The sequence below is a fragment of the Pygocentrus nattereri genome, chromosome 10, assembly GCF_015220715.1.
Source record: "Pygocentrus nattereri isolate fPygNat1 chromosome 10, fPygNat1.pri, whole genome shotgun sequence".
Lineage (NCBI taxonomy): Eukaryota > Metazoa > Chordata > Actinopteri > Characiformes > Serrasalmidae > Pygocentrus > Pygocentrus nattereri.
The window spans coordinates 26,553,190-26,568,745 of record NC_051220.1 but is presented as its reverse complement, the minus strand read 5'-3'; the positions used below and the strand labels follow the sequence as shown (position 1 = coordinate 26,568,745).

The 15,556-nt window shown below is 41.4% G+C and overlaps 1 protein-coding gene across 5 annotated transcripts in view; it reads right to left on the bottom strand.

Moving 5' to 3' along the window:
* Positions 1-421: 421 nt before the first annotated feature.
* numb (NUMB endocytic adaptor protein) overlaps positions 422-15,556 on the bottom strand; it is a 43,825-nt gene continuing 28,690 nt past the window's right edge. Inside the window, exons 3-11 of one of the 5 annotated variants that reach the window (XM_017699744.2) lie at positions 15,272-15,346; positions 9,589-9,621; positions 7,272-7,346; positions 6,600-6,740; positions 5,951-6,155; positions 5,345-5,629; positions 4,690-4,833; positions 4,333-4,392; positions 422-2,682 (exon numbers count right to left, since the gene is read on the bottom strand). In XM_017699744.2, coding sequence (XP_017555233.1) covers positions 1,895-2,682; positions 4,333-4,392; positions 4,690-4,833; positions 5,345-5,629; positions 5,951-6,155; positions 6,600-6,740; positions 7,272-7,346; positions 9,589-9,621; positions 15,272-15,346 — 1,806 coding nt within the window. In that variant the 3' untranslated portion in view covers positions 422-1,894. Of the gene's footprint in view, positions 2,683-4,332; positions 4,501-4,689; positions 4,834-5,344; positions 5,630-5,950; positions 6,156-6,599; positions 6,741-7,271; positions 7,347-9,588; positions 9,622-15,271; positions 15,347-15,556 lie in introns of all 5 variants that reach the window. The other 4 variants (XM_017699742.2, XM_017699745.2, XM_017699743.2 and 1 more) reach the window with 4 other exon arrangements.

Sequence of the window (15,556 nt, the reverse complement as noted above, 5' to 3'; positions counted from 1 at the left end):
CAGTTCCCATCACTACTACTGTATAAAAATTGGAGTTTCTCAACAATGAACCTTTTCACATCAAACCACTCTGAATTAATTTGCTTACATGGTAGATAAATGGCTGAATTATGAAAAATTGGTGGACCCCCCCCTTCAATAACACAAGCTAAACCCCAAACTCTGATAAATATACAATTCACACAGAAAACTGAATGGTAATTCAATAAAGAGTAACTTGTGATGATCCAGTAAATTCCCCTTTTAAGACCTGGTTAAGTCTGTTTAAGTTGTGCAGAGTCCAGTCAAGTGCCATATATATTTATTCAGTCAATCAAATCAAAATTTACCTAAGAAACAGATTCATAAAATAGTTCAAATTTGCATTTTGTAGACTAACCGTCATACAATCACACCATTCAAAAAGAACAAGAGATACGTGTTTAACTGTTGTCCTCCACCACCATCATTTTATTCAATCTTTTAGATGTACTTTTTTCTGGAAAGAAGTGGAATAAAATAATGAAATACTTACAAAATGAGGAGAAAAACAAACAAACAAACAAATAATTAAAAAAAAAAAAAAAAGCTAAAACAGAACAAAAGATCTCCACAGGTTTGATAAAAAGAAGACATTCCAATAACCTTTTGACATCTCCTAAATGCAACCAGTTTAAAACCACAGGTTGTATCATCTCAGCTGTTTGGTGGTATTATGGCTCACTAATGGCACAAGGTGAGCCTCCTCAACCAAATGGCCAAATCAACTAGAATAGTGCTTGTGCAATATGCAGAGATAACTTCAAAACGATTGGCTGGAGAGGACATTGTCAATAGTGTTGAAATTAATTTTAAAAGCCCCCCAAAACCCTAAAAACATTCAATTATATAGACAGTGGAAAAAAAAAATCAAAATACTGAGCACTATGGTACAAAATAACAAAATAAAATGCCAGAGATAAAGAATGAGAGCACTGATGGATCTCCCAGTCCAAGATGATTGTAGTTGCAGTGATTTGTTATTTACAGAGGGATTCAAAATGGGATGTGATGCACAGCAATTTAAAAAAAACCAAAACAAAAACTGCCTTCACTCTCAGTCTCTCTTTATATAGCACATACAAGTTAAAACCTCAATGTGTATAATAATGAATATATATTTAAATTTCTATAGATATATCTATATATGTTCATTTCCTGTATACACACAAAATCATTTCCACTGTAGCTAGCCTGCACCTTTGGCAAGATTACTTACAACTTTTCTGTTATATTCCAAAGCTATTTAAAATATACTTAATGCATAAAAATAAAGATTTTGGCATTCTTTCATTTCTTCTTCTGATTAGGAAGTTTTATGAAAACTTCTCAAATCTGGAAGCTCAGTTCTTCACTCAGTGCCTCTGACCTTCTGATTGAAGGAGCAGTCGTTCTTCCCCACGTTTGGGGTGGGGGGTGGGGGCGGGGGGCAGGGTGCTGTGAGCTGGACTATGGGGAGATAAGGGCACGGAGGCAGGATTAAGAAATCAAGAATGTATAGCTGCAAGGGTCCATTTCCAAATCAGGCTGCATTTTTTTTTCCTTTTAAAGGTCAAGAGGCATTGTCAGCTCTTGATCCAGTTCCATCTCCAACACGGACACAGTTGCACCAGACAGAATGAAAAAAGAACCTGCGCATCACTGACTTCTCCCCACGTTTACTGCTGGCCTCTGAATTCCTCCTTGTCAGCTCACACTTAACACTTGACACAGACTGACAGACAGCAAGGGAATGAGACAAATATTCAGCTGAAGTGGTATGAGTGTCAAAGGGGTCCCGTCTCTTAATCCCTCCCCACACACCCTCTATCCATTTTCTCCTTCATATGTCTACGCCAGCTTCTTGACTCTCACGTACCCCAGAGTATGTATTTTTTTACAGTTGGATCTCAAAGGTCTTTTGGAGCTCACTTGAAAAGGGGTTTGTGGGTGAAGGGGTGGTGCGTTGCCTTGAACGGCTCTCCAAGGCTGCCCACTGAGCCTCAAAGGCATCAGCCTGGTGCTGTGCTGGCAGAGGAGGGGCTGAGGAGGAGGCAGCCGGCCAGCTGTCTGCGCCATTGAACGTAGCGTTACCATTGGGTGGCTGAAACACTGTTGGATTTGCCACTGGAGGCAAGGGGGGTTTGCCAAATGGGCTTCCCACACCTCGGGCATCCAGTTGCGCCAGAGGTGGAGTAGAGAAAGGCGAGGGCTGTAGTGTGTGGGTTTGGGGAACAGGTGCAGGCACAGGCACTGGCACTGGCTGGGTCTGCGAAGCCGAACCAAAGACGTTGGCCACCATTTGAGAAGGGGTGATGCCGACCACGGGTACACTTGGCTGGGCGTAGGGGAGCCCGTTGGCCATTGGATACGAGGCTGGTGTCTGGGCGTGAAAGGCAGGCTGGTGTGGGGGCAGACTGGGCACAGTTGAGGGCATGGGGGGCATGAAGGCTACAGGGGCAGCAGAAGCTACAGGGACAGGCATGGGTGCGGAGAAGGGCTGCTGGGTGGGAGGAGTAGTGGTCCTGGCCCCAGGCTGCTGGGCTCGTACAGACTTGGACACCTCCTCTAGCCAGCGGTCAGCCTCAGACGGCGTGCGCTTATGAGAGGCTGTGGGGACGGTGAGAGGTGCAATCGCTGCAGTAGGAGCCACCACTGCAGGTGTAGGACTGGGCCAGTCACCCCCTTTGAAGACAAAGCAAAAAAAAAAAAAAAAACACTATTATTTACCTTGAGTAAACAACAATCAAAAAGAACACAGGGGCAAAATAGATGCCTATAGGTAACTATAAATCATCTGCAGTCAAAAGTCTTTTCTTCCTGCATTGTTTGTTTCATCTCCAATTTATTCCATCCAGCTAAATCAAGGTTTTCTGAAGTCAATTATTAGGATTCTTTGAATGAACACCACACTAGTTGGTAGAGTGCATGCCTTTTAGATTACTTTGTTAGACGGGCATTGGTGCCACTGATGTGTCACAATGACATATGTCATAACTATGGGACTGAAACGGCTTCCTTTTTCAGAGCCATACACCGCAGTTGCTCAGTATCTGGCTGCGCAAGCTGAGAGACAGCTTGGCGACACAGCCCATTACCACTACTGTGAAAACCTATATGCATTTCTGAGCACATCATGGATATTGTCACTGCATGTTTCATTACAAAGAGAGCATAATTAATCCTGTTTAATCAGATTTAGTGCAGTTTAAGGTGTGAAATGTTGAATAAAAATCATGTTCATATTTTTTAATGAAAAGTATTGGCACCACTAGCATATTTTGTCTGTAAATCAAAATACGGTGATGCATGCATTGTGACACACAATTTCTTTGCTCATCATCCACACCAAGAAACTCAGCATGTATTAAATGTGTAGTGTCTGTGGTTTCATGTGGGGAAAAAAAACTGAATTGAATTCTTCAAAGTAAAGGAATATCTAATAAGTGAAGACTGTGAGAGCTGCCGGCTAACACCGAGTGCTGCCAGTTAAACTGTCCTTTCTTTTAGGCTATCCAACCCAAAATGCGACCAGCTACTCTCAACGACCATCAAGGCAAAGTACAGTTCCTCTCAAACAAGCCCATTAGCTAGAGTATGTGTGATAAATCAGGGCTGGAGGCAAATTGTGCACAGTGTGGGAGATCTAGGAGCAGATTTGATTACTACTGCATTAGGAGTTGTCAAACAAAAGAAATTTGGAGACCTCTATGAATTACACTACCAATTTCATAATTTGTTCTCTACTTCATTGACAGGGAGCTTGAGTTCTGGCCCAGTTCGCATATGGTATCAACATCAGTCTCGATCGCACATGGACAGCAAGATCTGTTTACACCCAGCATTTCATTTGTCTCAAACACACCCCGAGTGACCACTTGTGATCAGACATCGTGGCTGGAGGAAGGGTACAACCCACATCTACTACGTCAGACTCTCACTGTGTCTTTATTGTCAGACAGAAATGTCCATCGTTTGTGTAAATGTTGAAGCTGTTACACACATTTAGCTCAGAACTGCTAAAGCATTTTATAAACAAATGGTAGAGAGGAAAACTGCACTGCACCATTACTTTTAGCTCTGCTATAGTTAATTATGGCCAACTTTCTTTGTTGTTAAGGATTATCAGAGGCTTTAGCATTCACACTATAAATGTTATGTGGTCATATGCATCCCTGACCACCTCCAAAGGTGGTTTGAGAGATTGGATCACAATGCGTCTCTGAGACACACTGGACCCTGTTCATATCTGCACTCATCACTGTCTGTTTATGATCAGAATGCCCAGGATGCACGTTAATAGCAGGTGTGAACAGAGCATCTAAGCATTCTTACCTGGATGTGCAGGAGCAGGGGGTGCAGCAGGGTTCTTGGCCCAGGGGTTAGTGTCTCTGGCTGGTAATGGGGGTGGCAAGGTCGGGGGGTTAGCAGCAGCAGCAGCAGCAGCAGCAGCAGCAGTGACAGTGACAGCAGGAGCAGGGAAGGCAGAAGCTGAGCCATTTACTACAGCATTAGACATTAGAATAAATTAGAGACTGAAAACAATGTATGGCACAGACACACACAAAAATCTATATATCTTTCATGTTTAAACAAACTTATTCCATATGCATAAAGAAAAAAAAAAATACGACATGTTAAGAAGAAGAGTTCTTGCAGAAGTGTGACCGCACAAGAATTTTTGGTTCTGACCTGGTGCAGCTGGTGATTGTGGGGAAGAGGCGGGTTTGGGCATGGGTGCTGAAGAGAACGGGTCCTCAGGGGGGCCGCTGAAGGCAGATGTGATTTGAGTGCAGAGGGAACTGATGCTGTCCCCTTCACCTTCTACCTCTGGCACTGATTGACAGGACAACACAGGCTAAGGCACAATGCAAATCACATTTCCTGAGGCAAATGCACTCACATGTATCTACATACTGGCTGTATCCATTCCAAAAAATTGTAAATTAATTGAATGCAAAATTATTTTCATTTATTGGAAATACCTTAAACAGACATTTTGTTACTGGGTTTACAAAATGTATTCATAAGCCATTTTTGAGAGACAAAGGAAAGGTTTTTTGTAGCATTTATCTAAAAAGCAGAATCCTAATATCTGCATATAAACTCCAAGAACAAAATACATACATACGTACATACATACATAGCTTCATATTTTCTGAAATATGCATACAAAAATTTTGGCTGATGTGCACTCAGTGGTCAGGACAGGAACTCTTATGAAACTGGTGCACACATTAACTGACAGGACTGTTTTTAAGGCGCTGGGATATGTAAACAAGTATGATGCATACAGTGAGCTGTATATCACTACAGCTGAACACTGCATGCGTTCAGCAACCCTAACCTGTATTTTTGATGGGGAAGTCAGACTTGCGCTGCATGGTGGAGGGCAAGTCGTTCATGCGGAGTGACATCTGTCGCTTGAAGGGCGAGGTCTTCTGGCTCAGCGCTGGAAAGCCGCGGAAGGAGCCTTGGCGTGCCAGTGCCTCCACAGGGGCATGGCGGCGCGGGATGGCATGGGGATTGGCTTCCTGAGAGGCCATAGGCAGGGGTGGGGAAGAAGAAGGAGAGGAGGTTGCGACTGGATTCGCTACGCTGCCGCCTGTGCTCCCTGTGACCGTTTCTGATTCTGCAGACATAAGTAGTGACCCGAGTTACTGAATTTACCCAAAAAAAAAAAAAAAAAAAAAAAGCACATGGCACAGCTGGTATTCCACTCTGATGTGCTTTTGTTGCGTGTGCTAATGGGACAGCAAATGGCTTTACTTTAGTTTGATAACAATTATGTTATAGATGCATACTGTTTAAGGCCAGCCAAATAACTAAGCCTGTTTACATCTTGTACTGCTGACTTGAATAACCTGACAACTACAATCTCATTCCAAATCCTTTCTAAAGGATTTCTATTAAAAAGGTATTCTATTTTAGTCCCTCTCACTAACAAACCTACCTTTCTTGGCATCCTGTAATTGCCGCATGACCTCCTCTCGCTCAGCCTGTTCTGTTGCCGTGGTAACACGGAAGGAGCCTTCGCGTGTGAACGTGGTACGGTTGGCGTCAAAAGTGGCCGTGACCCCACACTCTTTCTCTCTCTTCTGCTTTCGCTCCAGACACACTGCAAATGCACACCCTACTGCATGGCTCAGGCGTTCTCCCTGAAACACGCACATGTGCACATGAACACAAGGATCAGGCCAGTGTTTCTACTCTTGCCCCATCTAACAGCAAAGCAAGAAGCTGCATTAAGAAAGTAAGTTAGCACAGAGTGACTAAGTGAAATAGGATTAGCACAGCAGTGGAAGGAAGGTCAGTGATTACTGCAGTCTATTCAACAGCACTGGGCATTTAGCTCCAGTGGCACCAGGGCTAACTCCATTATTAAGTTCAGGAAGAGGACAGGGACAGCAGTAGCTGAACAAGGCTCAAGAAAAGGTCAGCACAAGAAAGAACGTCAATAGTGTGCATTCAGACTGGAAAGGACTCGTAATTAGATGAGGGCGCTTTAGATCATCAATAAAAGCATGAGCAGGCTGGGTTGGACTGAAGAGTGTTTGTCTTTCATCTTCAGCGCATCATTCAGTGTAAAAAGGAGCACTCACTGAATCTTTAATGGCCATGAAGCAGTGGCAGATCCAGCGACGGGTAGTGCCATCTCTGCAGATGTAGGAGAACGCTCGTTCAAAGTTCCGGTCAGGAGCACAGAATGACACCTTCTCTATCGTCTGATCCAGAATCAAATCCTGGAAGGAGGACAAGTAGAACGCATTCAAATTATTTTAACCATTTTCAATCTACGTTGTATTCTTTTCTACAGACTTCAATATGGGTTAATTTATTAGCCATTACGAATTGCCACCACCAGGTGGCAGAAAAACCCACATTACCCAAAGGTCTTCTGGAATAGTTGCCATACATGAGAAGTGACTGTTTAAAATACAGTGTCAGATAAGACAGAGTACAGCTTGGATTGTTTACCTTGAGCAGAGGCTCAAAACAATAGCCCAGTTTTCTTATTAAAACTATTAAACTGCTGCTTTGGTTAGAGAGAGAAAAAAAAAAAAAAAAAAAAACAGCTTACAAGTAGTTTCAGAGGGATTTACTTCAAATATACTTCTTACTCCATCCAGCAGTAGTATATTGGAATGCAGAATGAGCACGTAAAAAGTAATCAGCAAAAATACGTGAAAAGCAATGAGCACAAACATGAATTTCTACAATGTGCTCTATTTAACTCATTCAACGTTAGTTAAGTGAATACAGATGTGAGTTACCTTTGTTTTGTCATCTACGACCCTGAGGCCATCAGCTGATACCCACAACACAGCCCTGACTGCCTTCTTTCCCGCCTATGGGGAGAGAAAGAGAAAGGGAGAAAAATATAGTACAAAATGAGAGGCTGAGAGATGAATACTGAAACTAGTTGTGATATAAGGAATCTAGTGCTTTCACACTTCTGATCATTAAAACATCCACACAGACACGCCTTCATCTACAAACAAATCCTGCAAACAAGAAACATCAATACCACTTTTTTTTTTTAGGAAGAAAAGAGGAATGTGAGTCAGTGTGTTCTGTGAAGGGACCCCTGTGAGAGAAGGGGAGGAAAACGAAGGACAGAAACAGCAACACTGCAAATGCCACAGTGCCCCCATACAAATTCATATACCCTCACTCTACAGCTAGGAGAAACGTATTCAGACACATTTGATTTTATTATTTAATATAGGAGTCAGTTTCCAAAAAACACTGCTAAATGAAGGTAGAATGCAATGTGCAAATCATGTAAAGCCTGTATTTAATTGAAAATAGTATATATTCAAAATACCAAATATTGAAACTGAGAAATTAAATTTTTTGAAAAATATATGCCCATTTTGACGCATGTAATATGTTCCAAAAAAAAAAAAAAAAAACAAATAAGAAGAAGGGGTGGGGGCATGTTCACCACTTTTGCAACATCTTTTAATGCATGCAGCGACAAACTGTTTTTAGACAATGGTTTTCAGAAGTGTTCCTGAGCATGTGCAGTGATTTCCACTGCAGAATCATGTCAATTTCCAATACAGTGCCACCCAAAGTTCCAAAGAACAAGAGTAGCCAATACTGTTTTTTGGCCTTGTATCCAGAGAGTTCTCTTGACTCTCTGAATCTTTTAATAATATTAATGTACTATAGACAATTTTTTTTTATACACAATCATTTTACTGGAATATTGCCAATTAACTACTAGATGTTTTTTTTGTTTGTCTTTTTTAATCATTACTTACCAGTCTTTTGTTGCCTCGTCTTAAAATGCAACTCTTAAAATGCATTGCAGGCACCGAATTCAAATTGGGCATATATTTTTCAGAAAACAAAACTTCCAAGTTTCAACATCTGAAATGTGGTACTTTGTATTATTCAATTAAATATAGGGTTTTAAATGATTTGCACATCACTGCATTCTTATTTTTTTTACAATATGTACAGCATCCCAACTTTTGCAAACAAGGTTGTACCTCCAATGCATATATCTAGAACTGAATCACCAACTGTTTTCACAATAAAATCTCAATGTTTAAGAGTGCAATAGATAAAATAGTAATCATTATTATTTTAATTATCATAAGCGGCTTAACTTGAGGCAAGACCAAAGCATATGCAAACAGGCTGCTGGGCTTCACTTCTACCTGTTGCTGGCACAGTCTACCTGGGGGAAAATGTCTAGCTAATTTCTGCTTAGCCTCATGTGCACTGCGCACAACTCTGAATTGCAAACACGATCATCAGACGTGGCAATAAAATTTTCTGTAGGATTTTGAAATAAGAGGGACTCTTGTAATCCTTGGATATTGAAGGCAAAACTGAACTACAATGCCACAAAAAAGCTACTCACTTCTTGGACTATAGATCTGAAGTACTGATGTTATTGATTTGTGGTGTGTAAATACACTCTTCTGTACTACTGCAACGCACAAGATTCTTCTGATCGAGCTGTATTTTCTATTGTTTTGGGGTGGTGTCATTATGAAATAACAGCTCGATGTATTATGCCTTTAATTGGAACATGGATTAGTTGCAGTATTTGTTTATACCAATGTGCATGCAAATATCTGCATTCAGTTTTGTACTGGATTGCCATGTGCACAAATATGTTTTTTTATCATTGGTATTATGGATGATACTGATAATAGCTATAGTTAGTTAACTGCAACTCTAGCAGTTACTCTTTTAGGTTCTTAAACATTTAAGCCAAAGAAACTGATGAATAATACAAAGGTCAGTGTCCGATTTTACAAATCAGATGTGACCATATGCAACTTTACTGAATAACGGCCACTGTGCGTAAAGCTGTTGTGGATATATACACTGAACATTTATTAAATAACAGAAGTGTCTGAACACTTTCCCCTTGTACTTTAAACAGTTTTTTCACACACACACACACACACACACACACACACACACACACACACACACACACACTTCCTTCATACTGAAAGAGATAGAATGAGGTCCACTTTTTCCTGTTGTTTCAGAAGTGATTGAAGAGTGAACAATTAAGAGAGGGAAGGAAACACACACACCCACACCCACACCAAAACTTACTTTTGTAAAGAAGCCCTTGAAGAACTTTCTGTCCTGGAATTGAAGATTTGGTAAAGGGATGTTGGGGGGATGGGGTTGGAAGGACAAGGCAGGACAGTGTTACAGATGGTGCTACTCAAAATCCTGTGTCCAAATAACACAAGGGGTATATCTGGGGGCTAATGTTGCGGGGAGGGAGGGGAGAGGTTTGTAGGAACTTAAATGGTTAAGAGTGGGTGAAAGAAAGCAAAGGAGTAAAGTGTGGGGGGGGGCAATAAATAAATAAAAAAAAAAAAAAAAAAAAAATCACACACCTCTAGCTGGTGAACAAGGCCACAATCTCAAAATGTAAGTCATTCAATGTGTCTTGTTGATCATATCACAGGTGTTGCTGTTTTTGTTGATGTTATGAAAAAACTCTATTGGTGTTATTATTACTATTATCATTAGGTTAGTAACATGCCTACTGGCAGCAGCGGGGACCATCACCAAGTGCTTTGATGTCCACTATGTCTGATTCTAGACCACATCTAAACTGTGACATCAAAAGAAAGAGTCAATCACTTAACCAGCCAAACTTCAGAAGAACCTCTTGCGGCTCAGTCCTTCAGTTTGGTTTCATTCTAATTCTACAAACATACTGAAATATCAGCACCAGCAGAGAGGCAGGATGGAACAGGGAAGCTGAGGTTATTTGTTATACATGTATTTTTTTTTTTTATTATTAAAAAGTTCAGAAGTTGCGAAATTCATCCTCTGATCTGCAGACTGTAGTTCTCCGTGTTGGACAACATTATACCACAGTTGGTTCTCTCCAGACATAGGTAAAGGTCTGCTACCTTACCTGAGTCTGAAGAGACGCAACAAATATCTGGCTTCGAGCAGGATTCTGGTAGATTTTTTTGTACATAAAACATTGGGAGCAGGTCAGTTTTCAAATGTGATCTTTTATGTAACTGACCTTTGTTCATTTGTAAGACTATGTCTAAGCACATTTCATGCACATTCAGACATTTTCTCTCTTATCCTCAAATGTTTTATTTACTAGAACTACAATTTTGTCATCATTGTCTTTAGAAGTATAACAAAACTGTGGTATAATTGCAATAATTCAATTGAGCAGGTGCTTTACCATGATGTGCTGATCTACTGTTCTACACCTCATGGTATAGCACTTCCTCTAATGTAATTATTCCATCTCTCTTTGGTGAGCTAAGCAACATACCCTTAACATATGCCTGCGCAGCGGTTTACCTGTTTCAGCCTCTAAAATCATTCTAAACCTGTACAAGCTGTCACTGAGCCTGTAGTTAAGGGTATGTTATGTCTAATGGAGAGAAGGGGTTAAGGAACCATTAGTCATACACACAGAACGTAAGTGAATGAGTCATGCACTCTCTCACACATCTACAGGAGGCAAGCTACGATCATAAAGTGAAGGATGTTCAGCTAGGGGACATTAGGGGCTAAGGGGGTATTAAAGAGTCTCTTTGCGGGTCATTGTGATCACAACCTGCTTAAAAAAAATATAATAACACATACAACTTTACATGAGTAAATACACAAGAACACAAATGTAAGGGATGACTATGAATGGTAATAACACAGCCATTGAAAGGCCTGTAGAAAGCTGATGGTAGTATGATAAGAAATGAAGAGCACAGTCAGTCAATGAGTCAGAGATAGAAAGCTTGTCACAAGTAGGACATTAGAGAAAAGCTAGGGTAAAATAGAGGAGATAAAGGACTACCAACAAAAAGGAGACAAAATTCAAACTGGAATCTACATGTGAAAGAGAGATTCAGTGAAGTCCCTGTGTCCTACTTATGCTGATACAACAAATGTTTGGTTGACAAAAAAAAGGCCTGGAGAGTTTCAGGTTCTGTTCAGTAACTGAAGCTTAACAGCAGGAGCTCTGTTTTAAGAAACAATGCTATCTATATTAGCACCACTCAGGAATAAGGTATTAGTCTAGCAACAGGAAGTTATACTACAACTTGCAGGAGCCAGGAAGTAACATGACAATCAGCAGGACAGGGAGTGACGTGTCAGTTGTCAGACTGCGTGATGTCACACTGCTGTCTCCTTCCTCAAAGCTCTGAGTCAGAGTGCAAAGAATGCTTACTCACTCAATTCACACACACACACAGCCATGGTAACAGAGTAAACAAACTGATGTAACTCTCCTTTGCTGTCACAAACAGTAAACCATTCCCTTCCACCAATCAGCCCCAGTGCTTCAATTAAACACCTACACGTTGAGCAAGGTATCCAATTATCTCTGCACCCACAGTTATCTAACATACTGTTGGTACACACACACACACACACACACACACACACACACACACACACACACACACACGTGGATCTTTATCAAGGGTCAGAAGGAGGCCTCTCATTACAGTTTCCCAAATGCCAGCTTGTGTGCAAAGTTCTGAGTAAAGCCCAGCAGGCAAAACAGCATGTGAAAAGTAGCCTGAGCGAAGTGGGATGACATCAGTGAACACAAGTGTGCATTTAAGACACATGGGCTTCCAATAATCAAGTGGCCCGGCTCAAGAAAGAGGAAATCTCATTATAGTCCAAGAGGGTCAGAGAGTCATTCCTACTTAAAACCCACATGCACCCAATTGTCACTTTATTAGGTTATTTATTACACCTAACTTATCTACATTCATTGCCCATTTTATCAGGTTCTTTTACAATACAGATGCATTTTGTATTTCTACAACTGAAGGAGGGTTTTGGTATATGCATTACAGACCACACAAGAGTTTTCTTTTTTCATGATCTAGGTTGTTGGAAATTGGTGTTTCCAAATACAAGAAATTTCAAAGCTGTATTATGATTAATACCATCAACTGTTCTTTCACAAAAATGTGTACATCCAAACTTGTGACAATGAATATTCAGCATTTTGGAATTAAATTCCTCAATTACAGACTGTATTCCATCTGTTTCTCAACCTACTGTAATGGCTGTTCACACAATGGTCACAACCCCCAGAGGACCACCACTGAGCGTTTTTTTCTTTTTTTTTTTCTTTCTGGAGGCTGGATCATTCTCAGCACTGCAGCGACGCTGATGTAGTAGTGTGTGTTGTGCTTTTACGAGAGGATCAGACACAGCAGTGCTGCTTGCATTTTTGAACACTACACCCACTTTATTGTTCACTCTATGACACAGCCATACCATATTGAACTACCTTGTAGATGTAGAGAGAAAAGACACTGTAGGATGGATATTTTTGGTTGGTGGACTGTTCTCAGCTTAGCAGTGACAGAGCCGTTTAAATAAATCCAGTAACACTGCTATGTGTGGTCACTGAGAACGATCGACTTTCCAAATATTTACTCTCTGGTGGTCCTGTGGGGATCCTGAAAATCGATGAACAGGTAAAAGGGAGTTTAAAAAATTATGCAGACAAAAAAAAAAATTAACTACAATCTGTAACTGTAGAGCAACAAAGTGGCCCTTTATGGTAAGCAGATCTGATTAAAATGGACAGAGTGTAGAAACACATACTCTCTTCCAAATTTCCATCCACCTCTTCTTCTGTATTACAAGAGTAATTCAATTATTTGCAAGGTACTACCATCACCATTAGCACCTCATTTAGGCCATATTAGAGTGCAATCAGAGACAGTAAGCATGTGCTTATTGTTATTATTGCATATGCATGTTATACATTACAGGGTAAAACATGCCCAGGAGTATTCGTATATGGATGTGGCAGTGATAAGAAGGTAGTGTGACTAAGCATAAGCATGTGATATGTTTTTTACGCAAAATCTACTGTCTCTTGATGACCATGCTTGGCTGTTTTATTGAGCCATGCGAGTTACAGCTTGAGATAAAGAGAAGGAATCCCATCGGCTAATTCAGGATCAAAAGTCAAAGAGTAATTAAAATGTGGAATATGTTTTTATCATGTTAAACATAATCCCTCCTCCCACATCAGAGGAAATCCACAAGTGGGAGTTTATGTAATGACAGTAGAGGCCATCTGCGGCCTTAAGACTCATATCTATCCGTTTTTTGTTTCTACATACTATTGGTTCTGTGAAAAAAGTTTCCTAGCTTGAGACTCCGACACTGCTTAGTGCGAGCAGCATAAAGAAAAGAGACCAGGAAAGGGACAGGAAGCAATGCAAGAATAGACATACAAAACAGGACTCAATCAAGTAGACTTTGTACTGACTATTATGATCAAAAGAAATAAAGAACTAGAAAAAGGTAAGCAGACAGAAAAGGATGGAAAGAGAAAGAGTGCAAGCATAAGAGAAACTGGGCCGAAAGCCACAATCTCCATTAACCAGCAGCAGAATGGCCTTCTAAAAGCAGCCATCATCTTTAAGCCTGCAGCACTAATGCCATTAAAAATGTGTCTCCTGCCTGGACATTCACTACTCCTCTCACCTTCCTGAGAGGATCCAAGAAAGTCAGAGAGAGCGCAAGAGAGCAATGTATTGCTGTGGTAGCATTTGCGTTCCATCAACCCTAATTTCTAAATTGGATGGAGGAGGCGTGCTAAGTCTCGTCAACGTGGAAAATGAATAGTGCAGCGGGTTTCCTTCCCCCTGAGATATTGCATGTTTTCCCTTTTACAAAAGGTCCCAATGGACTATGGCCAAACAGGAAACTCACGCATTTCTGTCCCCAGGGGCACTTTGCAGGAGAGCTGGGTGACAGGCTGGCATGTCCGGTGAGGCATCCGCTCACGTCACTGGACGGAGCAGACGTCTCAGAGCAGGGTGGAACAGTCAGCCAGACGTTTGTGGCGGAGGTGGGCAGATCCAGCACAAAGTGACCTCATGCTACAAGGAGCTGCATGGCCACCAGTTCTATAACTCTCCCTCACTGACTTCCTCTCTACCCTGCACAACCTTGTATGTGTCATACACAAGCAACAAGAGCGCTGACTTGCTGACGGAAGTGTGGGGCGTGGCAAGTTTAAAAATGGAACAGACTGTTGATCTAGAGGTTTGCACACTAGGCAGCAAAATTAACTAAACTTGATAAGGGCCAGGCTTCACTTAGCTAACTAATGGACCATAACAGATAATGGAGCAAGCACTTATATTTAGGTATCATGAGATAAAATGACCAATCATTACATGCCAGTTGCAGATGATTCCAATAAACTGCAAACATGGCAAAGATGGCTGAAAATATGCATGCTGTGTGACTGAAAGGGGGGGGGGGGGGGTGGCTCACCATAGGTTTGTGATGAAAAATCTAAATACATCTCGAGTCAAATCAAGGGCTTGAAGGAATACTAGCCAAAATTTCACTTGACCCTTTAAAGAAAATCAGAATGCCCCCCTCAAAATTGCAGCAATGTGTCCAAGAGTGCCTTTTTTCTCTGTATAAACTGATGACAAACATGGGGGGACTGATCAGACTAGAGGTGATGGGTATGGAGACAGAGGAAGGATTCAGGAGAAAGCCTGCTGGTACCCACAAGAGCTGGATGATTCCAGCATTTCAGTGAACCTAAAATAGATGAGAAGTGTGCGATTCACCCTTTGAAAGCAAGGAACTACTACAGAGGGGAAAAAAGAAAAAACAAAAGCAGGTACAGGGATCAGATGGTATTAGTAGACAGACCCTAGCATCCGTGTATATTGTGAGAAAGAAATGAGTGCAGCAGAGAGTTCCTGGCCTGTAGACAGCAGAGGTTTGTGCAGTAGACACCTACCGTCTTCAGCCTCTTCACTGCATCTTCGCAGATGTGCATGCCACGAGACTCATCCACCTCCACATGGCCCAGATACTAGAGAGAGAGAGAGAGAGAGAGAGAGAGAGAGAGAGAGAGAGAGAGAGAGAGAGAGAGAGAGAGAGAGAGAGAGAGAGAGAGAGAGAGAGAGAGAGAGAGAGAGAGAGAGAGAGAGAGAGAGAGAACAAAGTTTAGCTATATTGGAGGTAGTGACAGGCTGTGATTCATCTCCCCCTGCTCCTCCCATCAGAGTCACACTGGCAGACT